We start from the raw sequence: 19,230 nt of genomic DNA on the forward strand, positions 1-19,230 counted from the left end.
AGGTTTCTCAAAGGTCCATTGCACGACAACCTTCTGGTGACTTCTTCTCAACTAATAAATGCAACCAATGTGTCTATTCATCACATCACCATTTCAGTGTCTTTGAAACTCCCTTTAACACACAATTCTTTTAACACAGAAGTTGCTGGAGATACCTTGTAAACATGGCAATCATTTATATAACTTATACCCATCTGTGGAGTTGCCAACAGCAGGAACCATTTTCTGGCAGTTTCCGTAAGATTAAAACTAGCCCATGGTCTGTCAATGGGAGGAGAAACTTGACTTGGTAGCTTTGACAGTGTGGGCACATGATATCTAAGTAGAAGCAGAGCCACACACCACCAGATTTATACCCTTATTGAGGATGATCAGTTTATTTTTCAAAGAAAACCACGGCTGTTTTTAAAAAGGATATTTATTGACTTAATTTAAGTATAAGCAAACACACAAGATAATGCTATTTTTCTCCTTGTACTATGTGGAAGGTTCTTCCTCATCTTCCTGTTTCATCTGCTCAATCAGCTTCTGTCTCTCAGCGGCTTGGCGCATCCGCATCATCACAAGGCTTTCGTAATCCCGCTCCGAGACAACCGAACCCTAAAGAAAAAGGGATGGCAGGAAAAGTAAGGTGGAATCCCTGCTAGTTCTTTCAGAAGTCCTAAAATGAGCACCACCACAATGGCACAAGAAAAGAGGTCTTCTGGTGCAGAGTACCTTACAGACATTACTAGCTAGCGTTTATTGGCGATAAAGATTGCCCAAAGTGGGGACAACTCTAATGTAGCCACTCCAAGCAAAATGTCATGCCAGAATAAGTAAGCTCCTCCACTCTCAACTATTACAGTTGTGGCAGTTCTCATTACTACAGGTAATTGTAGCCTACCTCACAGGGTGGTTGTAAAGGTAAAATGGGTATGCAAGGGGACACAAACCCAAGCTAGCTCCTTACTGAAAAATGAAACAGAAATGTAATAAATGGTAAATATGCTACAATATAACAGGAAGTACTAAAGCAGCATCATAAATGTTCTAGGATCAAAATAATGTCTACTGCCTTAATTTTAGTACAGGAACATAGTATCACTTTAATTAAGAATAGGCAAAGCACTGCAAATACTCTTGAGGAGGGTTCCAGAATCTTAACTAGTGATTTCTTCCTCAGATTCCAAGAAGAGAACAATACAAATCCCCAAATCTAAAATTGTTGAAAACGAAACATCTTACATTGAGGGGATTCCCCTGGCCTAATATCCTGTAAAACCAGTGGAACCATTATCCTGGAAATTGTGTGTCATTTTATTTCTTGGCACTCTATTAAACAGATTCTATACTTAAACATTTAGTGTTGTAGAGTCTCAAGAGGACTTATAGGTGGCATGGCTCTTTAATACTAATCAACAGCTTTTCATTTTCAGCTTGGAGCTATCTAATTCATAAAGCAGAGTAAAAACAGCAATTTTTGTACATTCCTGATTAGTCAGGCCTTTTTAAAAATTTGAAGGCAGTTGGCACCTTATATTTGTGACTTAATTGCTTATGTAACATATAATGGTGTGGAAATACAGTATAAAGAATAATAGAGTCGTAGAACTGTAGACTTGGAAGGGACCCGAGGGACATCTAGTCCAACCCCCTGCAATGCAGGAATCACTAAAGCATCCATGGTAGATGACCATCCAACCTCTGCTTAAAAATTTGCTGGACTGGATCAGACCAAGGTCCTTCTGGTTCAGCATCCTGTCTCCAGGAGTGACCACCAGTCAGGTGTCCCTGGACAGCTGCAAGCATAGTGTGATTATTTGCTTCTGTCTCTCCACCATGCCTGATAGTCAGAATCTTACTGCCTCTGACCATGAAGGTGCCATTTGGGGATGGGGAGAGATCCCATCTCCAATCCTAAGTAGAAATGCACGGGTCCCTTGAACTTGCAATTCAGAACTGGGTCTTACTGTATTTCCTTGTCCTCCCCCTCCTCCAGCAGCTACACTGAAAGTTGTTCAAGTAATATTCCATAGAAGCCCTGTATTCTCTTGAAGCTTTGTATGTGTGGGCTGACACTTCACAGGTCTACACACCTACTTCCTGCAATCTCTGCAATTAACTAATAGTGTAAATCCCAGTTTCTGATGTAACTGAGTCAGCAAGGGCTTGGCACAGAACACGCACAAAGGAATTGCCACCAGCAAAACACATGAGTGGCTGAGTGAGAAGGGCAAGGAGTAATACCGAAGGAATAGTGTTCTAGAGGTAGAGCTGAGAAGATACAGTGGACTTTTAAACATGGACACAGGTATGCTGTGTCCTGGGCTGGAAGGACTTCCTTCAAAATTCCCCTCTGTCTCACAGTAAGTAGCAACTCTGCATTTCATTTTCTTCAATGTTAAGCTCTGCAACTACTTAAGCTCTAGAAATCCTTCATGAATATAGTTTTGCTAATTCTCGGCTCTGCCAATCCAGTAATGAGACTGATAATGACTTTTCTGTCATGTAACATTCAACAATTCCACCATATGGATGCTGCCTTGTGCTCTAGAATCTGGGTAAATTTGTTGAGATGATGATATGTATATACAGCCCTTAATTTGGCAGCCCCATAATTCCTTTGTGTGGTAAGGATTTAAAGTGGGCTAAAAGGGGTAAGAGGAGTTTGGTGACCTTGAGGTGGCAGATGAAGTTAGTATGTCCTGGCACATTACTGCTTTCAATCTGCATTAGACTGTACCTCATTTTGCCTAACAACTAAGAAAGGAAATGAGGTAGGGAAAGTAGCAGATCAAGTGAAACAAAGGAAGGGTAGGTCAGAAAAGATTCTTTTGGAAATAATTTGGTCTTAAAGAGAGCTCTAGAGACAGAAAGGAAAGTGGCCTGATAAATGGAAAATGGGAAGACCATCGCAGGTAGAAGGAAGAAAAAAAGGAGTGAGATGTGGATTTGTACAAAAAGCTGTGGAAAATTGTGTTAATGGGAGTGACAGATAAGGAGACATAGGAATGCAGAATAGCAGAGAGGTGTTCTAAGGGACCACTGGATAAGAAGATGATTTGAAGCAGGGAGGCAGGGAAGAAGGCTGATGATGATGGAGATAGGTCAGTAACTCTCTCTCAAATAGTACTATACTGGTTGCCACTGTCCTGAATAAAGGTGACTGCAGAAGCATGGCAGAGTCAAGCAGCAGAGGAATAAGAAGGGTCAAGCCCCATCCTGTACACTGCAATAACTCATCTGCTGCATCTCAGCCAGCTGGGATGACAGAGCCTCAACTACAAATGCTTTAAAACACAACTATTTACACACTAAGAGTTACGATTGGCTTTCAAATTCACAATACTTGAAGTGCTTTTTATATGTCTACTTAACATTTTCTTTGAAATACTGATAACTTGGACAGTTTCTACAGTTCTAATACGGTCATGAAAGTCATGTTGGTAGAACTCTTTCCCAATGGTTTCTTTAGTGGAAGTGAGGGTTAACAGTCAAATATTGCCTTCTCTGGGAAGCCAGCTTGTTAGGTTTTCTTTTTTCTTCCAGAAATTAGAAGAAAGAAGCTCCCCACTGACTCAGAAAGCCTCAATTAAGCTCAACACAGAGGCCTCTGGCCTCCTTCATACACAGTTGGAAGCCACCAGCCTTTTTTATTGCTTCCCTCACCATGGACACTTGGCGGAGAGGATCTATCAGATCCTCTGGTTTCTTCAAGCGCCTCTCATTCAGGAGGCATAAGAAGCTGGGCAATCAAGTCACGATCTGGAATCATAACAGCCAAACAATAGACACCAGTGGACAACAGTACAACAAAAGGGAGCTCCCAAGAGACTTGACGGGAAAGTCGGACTATTTATCGTGTCAGAGCGAGCAAAACCTACTCAGCAAGCCACTGCCACCTCCCAAACCACCTCGGCTATATCTGGACAGTGCCAGCTGCCCCAATATAATAAACCACACTGATTCTCCCTCTACAGACATTTCTTTCCCAAGCACTTCACGTCATTTCCACAAGGCCACTCAAACACAGCCAGACCTATTTTATAGGAACCAAGCCACAAACTGGTGGCTCTCTGAAACCACCTCTTGCTACAGAAATCCTATTCGTGATCCATTAGACCCCTTTTTTTCTTTCACGTTGGATTTGGGGCCCTCACTCCTTGATGATGTTTTGCAGACACTCAGAAACCAGAATTTACTGTCAGATTAGCTAGACTTGCAAATAAAAGCAGAGGAATTAATTACACCGAACCACTGGCTCATCTTCACTGCCTATACGCAACTGAGGCTGCTTTTTGTTTTTCTCAATGAACTGAGAACAGCAGACCAGCTAGCAGTTGAACACAGTATCTACTTGGAATTTACTAGGATTACTGTATTTCCATTTATCACACATTCCCAAGAACTCCTACTCAGAGTACTTCATTATGACAAGATGCTTCCTACATTTGGACCCTATCAGAGATTCTACAACTAATGTGTGTCTGGAAAAGGGTGGGTGGTTGTAACATGAAGGAACTATAAGGAACTCATGGATATACAAGAGCCCTGAACTATACATGACTGAAGTTCATCTTCCTTTTGCTGGTGCATATTTTCCTCATTAATGGGTATATTTAAGCTATTAGAAAGCCAGACCATTATTGGAAAGCAATTATTTTTCTTTCTATTTGTCACAGGGGAAAGGAAGTGTATAACTATTGCTTCCACAATAAGCTATGAATAATCCATTGTAAAATGTGGAAGAGAATATATATTTTAGACCTTATTAAAAGTATTTCATGTACTTCATTTGTGTCGCCTTTAATTTCCATTGGCAAGCACTCATGTAACAGTGTGACTGGGGAAAACCCTGTTACATCAAACTCTAGAAAGAGCAGGAAAGGGGCCACTGAAAGGAAAACCAAATAGCTACTGCTCTCCTAAGCATATCCAAATCACCTAAGACCCCCTTGTAAGAAATATCATGTCCCAAGGCTTGTTTATGAAATCATGTGGCTCCAGGGCCATGTCAAAATAATTTATTGAGTTACTGCCCTGAATAAACACTTACAATGTGTAGATGGATTCACAGTCATACTCCCTTGGTCTCAGGACCAAAATGCAAGTGTTATTTTTTTGTGTTCTTATTTTTATTATGCATTTTGTCTTTTTATATTGTAAATTTATGTTGTGAACCATCCTGAGATCTATGGATGAAGGGTGGTATACAAACCAACAACAACAATTCCATGTTTAAACAAGAATACAAAACCTCATGGCTTTTATTTCAGAGAGAAAACAACATAAGTTTCCTGTGGAAAACTGCCGCATCACTGGCTGCTATTTACCTCCAAAGGTGCAATTTACTATCTGTACTGCAGATTGGAACCCTATGGCTGCTGCTGCTGCTGCTGCTTCAATATAAAAACAGTCAGGCTGTGCATATTTGTTTGCAATGCATGACTAACATCACATGTAGTTTTGCCCTCTGTAAAACTAACACTTGAATTGAATTATGAACTCCACCCATTTTTGCATACTTGCCATAATGACTGTGCCATCAAGATAAAGCTGTAGCATGCCAAGAGTTCCTAAGTAACCAGGGACTCTTACCCTTGTTTCTGCTTCTGGCTTCGCATTATAAACAAGTCAAGAGTCAGAACTGAGCTTAAAGTGATTTCCTCAAGTTAACAGCATGGCCTTGTGAGAAACGCAGGACACACTATACTCCCAGGGGTGGGGAACCTCTGGCCCACGGTCCTCATTAGGGCCAACACAAGTCCCAGTTTGGCCCGTGAGACAGTTTTTCCCAAACCACGCCAACTTGCTGCCATAGGTGACATCAAGTGTGGGGCAGGTGGAGATGTGGCTGCCACTGCACAACTAGGAATCTGAAAGTGCACTCCCAGTTGTGTGCTGTCACTAATCCAATCAGCTGACTGGCAACGAGAGCAAGTCTATTCACTGACGGGGTGACTTCAAGCTTGTTCTTCCTTTTCTAGAAGGGAACATGTCACTCAATGTCAGATTGACAGGTGGGTAGGGCCCTGCTCACCTGTCAAAGTGGCCTACCAGGGTTAGCAGAACCCAGGATCTGGCCCGCTGAATGGATCTAGTTCCCACTCCTGCTCTACAGCAATGTATATTGGCATAACTTTTCAGCTAGCATGCCAGACAATTCCCACTCCAGCACAAAAAGTGATGCTTACTCAGATGCTTAAAAAGTTGAGGTAATTTTAATGTTTTAGTGTTTTAACTTTTGTATGTTTTAAAGTATGGCTGTGAATTTTTCTTGATTATGTTGTTTAATCTTTTTGTAAACAGCTTTGAGATTTATTTATTTATTTATTTATACAATCATGCAGTGTAGAAACGTTATGAAATAAATAAATAAATAAATAGCAGATTTGTCCTGGTGCAAGTGCCAAGCTAGTGTCTCTGCTGCAAAAAAGTATCTGCTTTTGAATCATCTTTGCAGATAACAGATAATTTTTCTAACAAAAAAATACATTAAGCATGCAACATCACATAACTCAAGGAGCAAGCCAACAAACAGGTTAATGCCGCAAGAGGTTTCCTTTTAGAAGCATGACAGAACAGACAAAACAAGCACTGTGTGGGTATACAGTCTACATGCTTAATGGATTTTACAACATTTCAGGAGGAGGGCACCTAAGTTAAGTATTTATTGGAAGGCTAGTAAACATGAACAGGATAGTAAAAAGAGCCTCAGGGCAGACAGAAGTCAAGAGATAAGAACTGATTTAAATTAGTCATTAAAATTCAATAACTTTTTTTTAGTATTTAAATACCGACAGAATTGGAAGAGGTTCCCAAAATATAAAGAGGCATTAACACAAAAGATGTCTCTTAAAATTGGGAAGAGAATGAATAGAGCAAGTTACAAGCATTCATATTCAAGTACTGCCAAACAAAATAAGTTGTGGGAAGTTTCTGTAGAAAGGATGTAAGGAATCAGTGATGTCACCTCAGGAGTAATTATACAAAAAGAGGAAGGAAGGTGATCACCGCAGGCATGGCACAAGCAACAGGAAAAAGTTTGCATATCAAAGTGAAGTTTACTGGAACTTCACTTGTCAAAGGCTAAGGATGCAAAATATAAGTAATCTTTTCACAGGTTTAATATTTTTGTGTAATTGTAAAAATTCTAAAAGCAATTTTAAAGTCTTCTGATTAAGAATATTACCATATTTTGTGTTGTAATGTATGGATGTTTATTTCATTTAGGTAATTTAAACAGGTTGCAGGATTCAGCTTTTTCTGTACTGAATTTAGGTTACAGTACAGAAGTTTACTATCTTTTCAAGTAAAAAATCAGTATCCCCCAACTGCAATTTTTTTAAAAAAAATACACTGGGATTAAACTCAATCCTGCTATTTTAGGCAACCATACCAGTTCTTATGAAAACTGATTCATAAAAACTGGCAGGCCAGTTAGCTTAGGTGGAAACTATTACTTCGGGGGGGGGGGGAGGGGAAGTACTGGAGTTTATCTCCAACCTGAAGACATACCAGTTGTATCCCTTCTAGCTGGAAACCCACTGAAAAACCAGTGCTGAATCCAGGAATTACATGAATTGCAATTACATCCCACTGAAAGGTGCTGCTATGTGTCCAAATATAAAACTTGCTAAGGTATCATCTAAGAAAGAGTTCAGAATAGCACAATCCCAATGTCTGCACTCCAGCAAGTAGCTGGAAGGCCTCTGTATCAGAGCATCTATCACTTCCGCAGAGCTATGAACTCAGTCACAGCTCCCAGCTTGGGTTCATACACATTAATCCTGTGCGGCAGGCAGAATATATGGGCTCCCAGTAAGAAACATATGGAACAGAAACAAGCCAAGATAAACTCACGTCATAAGCCAGAGGCTTCATAAGAAGCAATAAGCTAACTTGAAAACCAACAAGAGCTTCTGTTTGGAGACAACTTTTGCTCTTCAGTCCTGAGAAAACAACTTTTATAGGCATTGTTTGTGATAAGAATGTAAGAGTCTGATGGATCAGGCTAGTGACCAATCTAGTCCAGCATCCTGTTTTCACAATGGCCAACCCACAAGCAGGACCCAACCACAACAGCACTCTCCTCTCCTGTGGTTTCCTGAAACTGGTATTGAGAAGCATTACTGCCTCTAGCTGGGGAGGCAGGGCATAGCTATCATGCCCAGTAGCTTCGCCTATATTGCTCAAGGGAGAAAAACATCTCTTGGCCCCAAACAACCTGAAAGTACTGGATTCCACCTAGTTCAGCACAACCAGTCACAGGATTTGTTCCCCACTGCACTCCAGGCAAGACTATTTGTGGCCATAAACACACAGCCCTGTGGAGTCGGGCAGGAAAGTCACTCTTTGAAAAGAGCTGAAAGTGCTCCCTAGGTGGAGCCATCCAGGCTCAAACAAAACCTCAGGGAGGCTGAGAGGCAGTTTCTCAGGAACTACTACTTGGAATTAAACACAAAGTAACCGGCTAGCAAAACAAAGGAAGACGCAAATAACAGCCTCACCTGAGAAACTACCAGAATACCTGCTCATTAAGTAGACAGCTGCTACTTTTCCACCCACACACTATTGAAAAAACTATTCAAGCCACGTGCACAGAGAAAAGGAGGGCAGACTTTGGCCCAGAGTTCTCTTTGCTTTTGCTTTTAAAGAATATCTGCATGTGCAGAATGAACAGCTGGGCATTCCCATCTCACATATCTATAATAGATACAGTCCAAATCAAGATAATAAAGTGGTATTTACATGTTCCCACTTCCCTCCATCACCCATTTATCTAGTCTGTTTTGTCCTTAACACATGAAGACTCTTATTTCATTTATGACTAACAATAGATGCTCTGATTCAAAACATGACAAGCTATAAATGAAAAAGTAAAAACAAATGAAGCTTCAAATATAAAATGGAAGCTCAGATGATCTTGCACTCTACAGCACCGATTCCCCTACCTTCAACAGAGCAGGGGAGGTTCTAGAAACATTAGAACAGTCTTTATAAATGTAATATTGAAATGGTGCAATAAAGCAAATCCACATTTGGGGATGTGAGGAACCTATAGATTAGATCTGCTTTCAAAGAGATCACAGAGGTTTATTTTATCTAGCAGATTTGCAGACAGTGCATCACGTTTGTAGGCCTCTTTCCAATGATGAGACTTTCTCAACAAACAGAAGAGAACATATACTTTAAAGCAGGGGTGGGGAACTGGATCTGTCCCCACATCCCCTCCCCACAAAATTGACAGGTGGGTGGCAAAGACACAGTGCACAAATTGGTGATGATCTGCTTACTGCCTGGTCTTGCAAAGTGCTGTGCACAGGGCTTTGCAAGACCTGACCATCAGCTGATGCTGGGCTGGAGGTTTCCCACCACTGCTCTAAACCCATGAGTTTCATCAGTAAAACAAGCCTTTCCTTTTGTGGGAGAATTATCTGCCCCAATCTAGTTTCTCAGAAGAGATCGCTTCCCAAGGCTCATCTTTCATCAACTGTGCATGTACTTCTTCAGCCCAAACCTAAACACAGCAAACATCACATAGGATCCTCTCTATTACTCCATTTAGCAACAGCCCAATTAGTGCCGCAGCAGATGATATCTATACAAGCACAACATCAAGCCAGATTTATACTTGCTTTCATTAGAACAAGTTCATAAATGAAAAACTTTAAGTGGCTTACAGTTGCTCAGTGAATGCTTCCCAAGGCAAAAGTACAAAGATGAACGGAATATTTTTGCTAGTGCCCATACCAGGTGTATGAAGTTCAAACAGATTTTAAGAACCACCAAATGCAAAAGTAGCAGCTTGTATTGGTCCTACCTTGGATATCTGTGGCAGGCTGGTGCCATCAGCAAACACAGGATTGCTCTGTGGTTGGCCCTCTAGCCAGGAGATTTTTAGAGGATTGCTTATCAGGCCAACTTCATTCTTCACTGCCATCTCCTAATGAATAAAAACAGCCTCTTCATTTCATGCTTCCCATACTAAGCCCAGAATAACAGAATAGCCACAGGTCAATTGATTAAACAATCATGCTAGATCAGCATTCTCCAACCTGGTGCCCTCCAGGTGTTTTGGACTATAATCCCCATTATCCCCAACCACTGATTATGCTGGGCTGATGGAAGTTGGAGTCCAAAACATCTCAAGGGCATCAGGTTGGGGAAGGTTGTGCTAGTTGGAGCTGAAAACCCCTCCAAGCTTATATATCAGCCCCTCCCAGTCCCTGATTAGCCCATCCCATTTCCATCAGTAAGTTTGTGTGCGCACATTAATGCATGCCAGTGCCACATGGATGCACCATGTGATAGGGGAGAGCTTGTGGGAAAACTAAAACAAATCCAGCTTGCTTAAAGCAAACCACACTAAATGTATTGTATGGAAGGGTGAAAAGTAAAATAGTCAGATAATCTAATGGGAGGAAAATTCCTTCCTAACTTCTAAGGCTCATCATAATATGGAGAGAAGCATCCTAGTAACAATAAAAAAAATCAGATGTAGCATTTTAGGGTTTACTGGTAACTATCTTGATAGTGGTATTTGCATACTGATGGGAGAAGGTTTTACCATGATATTTTTGTTACTCAGGGGCTATAAGAGTGGGTGTTTAAAGTAACAAGAAACTATTCACATAAATTACTTATCTATATAGAAATACTTAAGTTTGGTTTCCTAAACTGCAATAAATGCTTTCCCTTTGTTTTGGTGAAGTTTCTCAGAGCCTCCCACCCCTCTATAAACACCCACCCATTGCTGAAAGATGGGGAACTGGCCCTGCTTTCTGCGCCAGTCAGAAGGGTTGGGTGGGGGAAGCCCAGTTGATGTAGAAGAGTCACAGAAAGACTTCTAATGATACCATCTTCCATAAAGGTCGATGTATACCACCATAAAGGAGCTCTGAGAAATTCCCAAGTCGAAAAACTTACAGCAGCTTTCACCGTGGCAAATTCCACAACTGCACTCCCAGTCTTCTTGCTAGAGATTAGCAAATTCAGAACCTCGCCATACTGCCAGAATCAATAAGAAATGTAAAGTCAAGACATAGGTCTAGGGGAGAAACCGTATGTTCTAAAATGGGATATATGACAGCTCTTGCCAAAGTCTCCATAAATAACAAATGGAAAAAGGACTGCAGTGGGATGAGATACAATACTGGTGAAGAGTACATTTTGTAATAAGATATACTGTGCATAATCATGTCAAAACGCTAGTTAAAGAGTTTTTAGAGATATTACAATAGCAGTCATTGATTTGAGGCCAAGGTCATCATAACAAGCTTGAAATGCAACACAGCCATAAGTCAGTTCACAGATCACACTCTCCCAGCAAAACCCCATAGAACATCATCATCATGTGATGTAATGAATGAGGTTATTGTTCCAGCCTAGTTCTGAATTAATTGTTCACCCAAAAAAAAAAAAAATAGAGAGAAAGCCCAAGCTAGTCAAATCTGCCTAGCAGTTACTGAAGTACAAATAGGGATGAAGTAAAGATCACATGTTAAACCACACCATCAAATTATTTACTAGTCATACCACAGGGATATCTTAGTTGTATTAAATATTAGCTGACAAGTTAATAAATTCCTTATGGTGTCCTCCTGTACCAACAAAAAGGAATGGAATGATTTATAATTACCATGGGAGGGCCTCATTAGTTTATGAAGATATCAACTTTCTTTGCTTATTCTTACAGAATGCTAGGCAAAACCAACCAACCAAGGTGAAAGGAGCATTTTGGAACAGGACCTTTTGTAGGATTTGCAGAAGAACTTCTTTTGAGTAGCCTCCTTTAGTTTCATCTTCTTTCTTGCATTTCCAGCGTAGCTGATGAGGAAAAGTTAGAAATTAATTCACACTGTTCACTGTACTGGATGCAATATATAGCAGAATCTAGCATTTGGTTTTGCATCTGTGATGCTATAGAGGCAACGGATTCAGAAGTTATAATTTGTAGACATACTAAAAGGAATGTCTACACTGCACAGGGACAAATATACATAGTCCTAGGCACAGGGAAAGTTCACATTTAGAAGATCTGAAAATTACTACATACATCAAGCAGCATCTGGCAACTTGTCAATATCCCAAGTCACAGAGACTTAACTTCTAATTACCTTCATGCTAGTGCCTAGATTCTAGATTAAAGTGCAAGGAACACATTAAGATGAAGTAAGTGACAATTCCAGTAAGCAGCGAGGATGCCAGAGACAGTCCAGCATTCTGTGTGGCCAGAGGCGATCCATGTGGCTTCTACTGATGGAATGATAAGTTAGTTGCTCATCTCTCTTCATAGCTCAATTTTTGGGAATGTCTTACTTTGAGCTTGGGTGTTCCTTTGCCCTCCTCTCCATACCCATCATGTTTGCCTCAAAGAAGAAAAGAAAAAGAAAATGAAAACTACACTGACATTTTATGAATGAAAATACTCAAGAAAGTCTATGTTTTGCATATCCTTAGCTTGATTTAAACTCCACCACAGGGGATTTGGGTGTAGGTTGGCAATTATCCTGATAACTATGCAAGTTAAAAGGGGGTTCTGTTTTGACTCTTGTTACTTCCAGAAGTAGGGCTCCAATGACAGTGAGATTGGAAAATTTCACTCAGCCATGAAGCTCACTGGGTGACCTTGGACCAGTCACCATCTCTTAGCCTAACCTACCTTACAGGGTTGTTGTGAGGATGAAATGTGGAGGAGCAGAACTATGTATACTACCTTGAAATCCTTGGAAGAGAAATGTGGTATATAAATGTAGTAAATAAAAGAATAAATAAATAAATTTGAGGTGGGAGGATAAAAATAGCACTGAATGTTCATAAGCCAATCTCACATGCCAACTGGTACTGAAAAATCTGTAACAAATATTGCAAAGTTCTTTGCAAACATTCATTAAATTAATCGTCAATACCCTCCTCATTTCCACATCTGCCTGGGGTGAAAAAGGAAATAAGTGGCACATCTTAGAAGAGACCAGAGCTATAATCCTACACACACTGACCTGGTAGAAGGTCCCCCTGAACTCAATTTACTTCTTAGTAGACATGCATAGGAGTGTGCTGTACATCTCCCAATTTAACTCTTCTTGTTTGGCCCTTCTACTTAATAAAATAATATTCTGCCACTAAGCTCCACAACACGAGATGCAGCAAAGAAAAGACTATTTTTCTACAGGCATATACTCCTTAACAACAAAAGCAAACTGGCTTTGAACACCCATGGGCGTGTTCCAAAGAGAACCGAGGCAAGACAACTTTGTGGCAGTCAGAGGCTCCGACCTTGCCTGGCCTTACCTCGTACTCGCTGTTCTTTCTCAAGTCGTATTTGTTCCTGGATAAGTTTTTGTTGTTCCTCCAGCTGGCGGGATCCCTCCTCACGTAACCGTAGGATCTGGGGAAAGAGGCAGAAGGCAAAAAAAAAATGGTGGCCATGTTGCCAAGAAAAGTGGCTGTTACAAAACAACCTACTCTTTAACTTGTAGGTATGAAGAAAGTGTCACAAGGAATAGACCAGCAGCCTATTTATCTCCTGTCTAGCAACAACAGCCAAATTGAAAAGTGGTTTTTTTTGGGAGGGGGGGGAGAAGAATAGATACACAGGAAGCAGCCTTATATAAAATTAGACTATCTCTCTCTACAGGTATTTTTTAGAAAGGAGTCTTACCTGGAGATGCCAAGGATCAATACCTAGGACCTTTTGCATGTGAAGCACACTCTACCACTGAACTATGCCCCTCAAGTTTATAATCCCTTAATGCTATGTTTTCACACAGCCTGAACCTCAATGCTGCTACTCCTATAGGCTGCCAGCATAATTTATCTTTCAATACTATTAACTTTCTGCTCTTCACAATGGCTGTGCACATAAAGGATCCCATCCTCATTTCTGATATCAAATAACATTTTGTTTGGTTGCTACCCTTACCTCTTGCTCTAATGTTCTAGTTATCTGGATCTCTTCCTCCTTGCTAACCTGGGACTGGGCTTCTTTTTCCCGAGCTTCAAGATCTATAGCAAAAGAAGAAGTCCACAAGTTGGTAGAGCAGGAGACTCTTAATCTCAGGGTCATGGGTTCAAACCCCACATTGAGCAAAAGATTACTGTGTTGCAGGAGATTGGACTAGATAGCCCTTGTGGTCCCTTCCAACTCTACAGTTCTATGATTCCAAGATAGGGCAAACCCAAACAGATTGGTTTTTCCTGAGATTCATTTCTAACAGGATGAATCATTGCTCACAGTACAGTATATTTAAGAGCACCTACTGATACCACCTCAAATTTTAATGAAAACAAACGAATTGCAGACATGAACAAATGGTAAGGAACCTGCAACCTGGCATTTACTCCATATGCAAAAGAATATTCTAGATTTACATACCAAGTTTGACTTTTTTCCTCCTTTCATCAAGTTTCTGAGTCCTTTCTGCTGCCTGTTTCTTTGCTTTCCTTACTTTATCATATGCTGCCTGCAGTGGTGATAGGACAAGAAAAAATAACAAATCAAAACAAAATGAAAGCTTCAATCACGTATCTAGAAATATTAAAATTAAAACAAAACAAAGATCTGCAAGTGTCATGGACATTCAGATTGTGTTTAACAAGGATAAAAATTTTAATAGTTCCAGACTTCTCAGTAACTAACATTAGTAATGTCCACAAACAGAGGAAAGAAAGATGGACCAGAATATGTGAAATCAAGAAAGATACAAATGTTTGAAAGTATTATGAAGTATACATCTTATTTATAATGTCTGTATTAGATCACTAGCCCAGTTTAATGCTAGGACTGCAGGGGCAGCATGGTCTGAAACATACTGACAACAGGTGTTGACAACAGGTATAGTTTTGCTTGCAGCTTTTAACAGGGATCCAAAGAATGGGCAAGAACAATAGAATTGCAAGAGTTCTACCCGCTTTCATGTCACAACAGTTCCAAATACAGGAGAAAACCAATTAAAAAAGCAGTTACTTTTTTCAATAATAAGATCTGTTGCAGCAAACGAGTTTAAAGCTGTGCATATAGTTCTCCCTCTATCTCTCTCACATTTTTAAAAATTCCATCTTATTTCTTTATATGAAGTATTATTTACTCAGATAAGTGGAACCCAGCTCATTTTAGAACCTAAATACTTGATCATAATGCCAAAAATCTCTTCCATCCCAAGCTATCACTAATTTAGAAAGTATGCAGAGATCAGTTTGAAATGAAGGATTCATATTGAGCCTCCAAGGCAAGAATAAATTAGTTTTAACCTTCCCCAAGATCAACGAACACATTTACACTATGAGGTGCCACAGGGCACTATATTGTTCCCAATGATATTCAACATCTATATGAAGCCACTGGAAGCAGTCATTTGGAGTTTTGGAGCAAGGTGTTGCCCTGATGAAACTCAACTTTATTTCTCCGTTGCAACTGAGTGTGGAGCAAGATGCAGTGGTGGCCTGGATCAGAGTCAACAAACTGAGCTTGAATCCTGGAAAGACAGAGGTCTTGTGACTGGGTAGCTCCTGTTTCTGGGAGCTAGGCCAATTGTCTGTTCTGGATTGGGTAGCTCTTCTCCAGAAGGAGCAGGTGTGCAGTCTGGGAGTATTCTTTGATCCATCTCTGTCATTGACCTCTGTCTCAAATGACCTCTGTCTCAAATGACCTCTGATGGTTATAGAGTTCTCCCTCCATGCAAGTATGACCCAGCCTCAGCCACTCACAGTTTAGAATAGGAGTCTATTGCTGAGAGAAGTAGGGAATTTCTGTACATAAGCTATCCAGAGATATGTAATGGAACTTGTACTGGCCTGAAATAAGTTTCTGACTGCACTTTTCTTTTCCAAGTATTCATGTCTAACAGCAGAGCCAGAAAATGCTTGGAGTTTTAACAGAGCATTAAAATAACTCACCCTTGCTGCTGCATCTGTTAGAACTGCCAAAGCTTGAGACAACTGATGGAAGAGCTCAGCTAGGAAACAGAAAGTGAAAAAAATGAAACAGCAATAAGAGAATGCATACAATTCCTAGATATAGAACTGAGTAAATGATTGTCTGAAATTTGTCTGAGTAAATCATTTCAGAGAACACAACAAAGCTTCTTACAATATTTGAAAGTCAATCCTCACCATAACTTCAGAATTTCAGTTTGCTCCATTTAAAATACAGTTCGTCCCTTATGCAAGGATCAGTGGTTTATTCTTAATATCTTATTTCTAAATTTACAGGTGATTCCTAGTAACTTGTATTCAGAGGACACAACCTTGGACAGTGAAAGCAGAACTTAGCCATCATGTATGAAAATACATTTTATTTTGTCTGTCCTGAATCTCAAACAATTAGCCCCCTTCTGAATACAAAATATTGCTGAGACATCATTTAATTGAATATATTTATATTCCCCCCGATAAGCTTATGAACATTGTAAGGAAGCTTGCAGCAATAAATATAACATATTGAGCAATTACAGAACTAACAGAATAGCAGCAGCTAAAAGATGAAGCCTACATAAAACCATCAACAAAAGCTTAGAAGAAGAATAAAAATCTCAAATCTGCTTAAGACTCAAACAATGGGGGTCCATACACAATTTCTGAGGGAGCCTTAAATATCGGGGGCTACCACAAAAAAGCTCTGTCTGTGGTACCTGCCAATCTATGGTTCTTGGTAGCAGGCCTAAAAACTGCACCATTTGTCAACCAATGGACCTGGTACACAATAGGCTTCATGTGATTAATGGGTCACATAAATAATCAAGCCTAGATACTGATATCCAGAACATTCCATCTATTACCAATAAAACACACCAGTGTAATTCTGGATAAATCTAGCCACTTCTAGTGATCACACAGGGAAAACAGTAAATAAAAGCTAAGAGTGTCTATGAATACTTTCCATACCTGCTTTGGGGTTGTCTGGATTTTTATCTGGATGGCAGGACAAGGCCTTCTGTCTGTAGGCTTTCTTAATCTGTAAATGACAGAGCAAAAACAAGGCAATGAACAGTGTGATTAGCAGATTAAGGCAGTATTCAGTTATGTAGAAGATAGGACAGCAGGCAACTACAAGTAAATAGGAAAAGTTTAAAAATAAGCTCATTCTTTTAAGAGGTTTGTTTTGCTGCCAGAGATTATCTGCCCAAATGCAGGCCTACCTTATACCAAGCAACCCTGGTATAACACTGCTGTAGATATGACAAACACACCTGCTGCCTAATGCATCCTCAATGCGTGGACTGTAGTTGCTCAGGTAAATAAAAATATTTTATTTGTCAAAGTAACTGTCTCGCTGATCCCATCCAATGGCAACAACCTGGCCTGATAGAAACTGAACATGTGCTGACACTTGGCCAGAAGCCACAAAATACTACATGAGTTCCATGTTGGCCAGCCCCGATTGTTCTTGCTGTTTCTGCCTGTGAATCAAAAGTGCGCTCCAGAAGCCTCAACCCATCCTTGCAAATGCACATTTGATGGGTTGTTCAGTAGTGCTGGAAAAACTGTATTACTGATCTTCTCAGTGAGGAACCTCTGAGTTCTCTGGCACATTGAAAATCCGTGTGAGACTGTTCAGACACTGAATCTTTCTTCTGTTGAGGTTGCTGGATCAGATGTTGTTAGCATCTTTCCAGCTGTACAATTCTGTCACAACAGAGATACTATGAAGTATAGATCACACGCATTCATTTTAACATTAATACTCCTTATCAGAAACATCTTCATATGCAAAGTAGTGTCTTATTATTCTAAGATAACTACCCTAAAAAGTTCTGTCAATATGCAGTATGTATAGACTAAAAAGGTCTGGTATTTAGGCACCACCTAGTGGACCAAATGAGTACTAAAAAGACAACTTGAAGCCATTGATCCTTAAACTTAAAGGAAAATATTAACACAATAATACATAACAACACTATTTGACTACTAAAAGTGCTTAATACCCATTATTGCAGAAACTGTTACAAACATGCTTTCAAGAAGCTTCCAAAATGATTGCCTGTAACAAGCAAATATCACTTCTAGGAAGGAAAACATGTTAAAATTTAGCTTTTTAAAAAAACGCCTCAAATGGGGGTGAGGAGATCAGGATAACAAATAAAAATAAGTCTTCTAGTAACTTTTGAGGAACATACTTGCAAGGTTGCCACAATGTTTGCCCACACAAAGTAAGATGGCATTATTATCAATTTATGCCAGATGGAGAGGCTCAAAGAATTGTGGCCAAGATCGGATGCAAACCAAGGACTTCCTAGTTCACAGTTCACCTCCCCCATCATTATACTCACCACCTCAAGCATCCAAAGCAAACCCAAGAGGCCATCTCAAATCACAGTTCATTCATGCAGTTCAGTACCACACACTTGCAAAGCCTATCATAAACAGATTCCCACGAGAGGTGGTGGATTGTCCTTCCTCGGAGGTTTTTAAGCTGAGGCTCGATGGCCACCTGTCATGGATGATCTAGTTGAGATTCCTGCATTGCATGGGGGGGGGGGGGTTTGGACTAGATGACTCTCGGGGGTCCCTTCCAACTCTACCATTCTATGAGAGAGAGCTCGGTTGGCAGAGCACGAGACTTAAATTCCACGGTCGTGGGTTCGAGCCTCACGTTGGACAAAAGACTCCTGCACTGCATGTTTGAACTAGATGACCGTCGTGGTCCCTCCTATAATGACTATGAAAAAGCAGTAGTATGATCGCAATTGAAGAAGGCGCGACTTTCGCGCAGGGCTGCACCCCGGCGCATCTCAGATTTACTGGGGAACCCAGAAGGGGGACCCATCGAGCACAGTGCCAGCTGGCCCCTAGTAAAGTGTGTGCAGTATCGCTTCAATACTTTAGGCCATGGGTCCTTGAACTCTGCAGCTCGAGGGCCCTGAGGTCTTGTCCCGTAAGGAGCGGCAGGGACAGAGCCCCCTGCTATAATTCTGGCCCTCGGGGGCCTGCGAGGGTCCGGCTGGGCCCTCAGGGATCTCCAGCGGCCGCCGCCGCCTCTCCCTCCCCTCAGCCCGAGGCCTTGCCGACCTCTTTATCCGACGCCTTCTCGCCAACTCCCAGCAGCGCGTATAAGTCCAACTCCAGCAGCTCCTTATCCACCGCCATTTCTCTTCCCGCTCCGACCCGCTTCTTTACGGGTCCAAAGCGGCTGTTATTCCCTCGACTTGCCCGACCAAGCTTGCCTTTCCTCAGCGAGGCTACTCTCGCCTGCCGCCCAACAGCGACTCGCGCTGCCTGCCCTGAGGCTGCTGGGAAACGTAGTCTTTG

The 19,230-nt window shown here is 40.9% G+C and overlaps 2 protein-coding genes across 2 annotated transcripts; one reads left to right on the top strand and one right to left on the bottom strand.

The window, feature by feature from the left end:
- Positions 1-400: 400 nt before the first annotated feature.
- Positions 401-19,198, bottom strand: DNAJC17 (DnaJ heat shock protein family (Hsp40) member C17). Its single transcript, XM_081864361.1, has 11 exons — positions 18,991-19,198; positions 16,867-16,936; positions 15,880-15,938; positions 14,360-14,447; positions 13,907-13,989; positions 13,276-13,372; positions 12,304-12,353; positions 11,734-11,811; positions 10,912-10,992; positions 9,806-9,928; positions 401-600 (listed from the first exon to the last, which is right to left on the bottom strand). The coding sequence occupies exons 1-11, from the start codon at positions 19,066-19,068 to the stop codon at positions 478-480; spliced, it is 930 nt and encodes a 309-aa protein (XP_081720487.1). The 5' UTR covers positions 19,069-19,198; the 3' UTR covers positions 401-477.
- Positions 609-4,771, top strand: LOC309344395 (uncharacterized protein C15orf62, mitochondrial). Its single transcript, XM_081866748.1, has 2 exons — positions 609-2,348; positions 3,532-4,771. Exon 2 carries the CDS (start codon positions 3,653-3,655, stop codon positions 4,193-4,195), a length of 543 nt encoding a protein of 180 aa, XP_081722874.1. The 5' UTR covers positions 609-2,348; positions 3,532-3,652; the 3' UTR covers positions 4,196-4,771.
- Positions 19,199-19,230: the final 32 nt, after the last annotated feature.

The sequence above is a fragment of the Podarcis erhardii genome, assembly GCF_964252035.2.
Source record: "Podarcis erhardii genome assembly, chromosome: 1".
NCBI classification, from domain to species: Eukaryota; Metazoa; Chordata; class Lepidosauria; order Squamata; family Lacertidae; genus Podarcis; species Podarcis erhardii.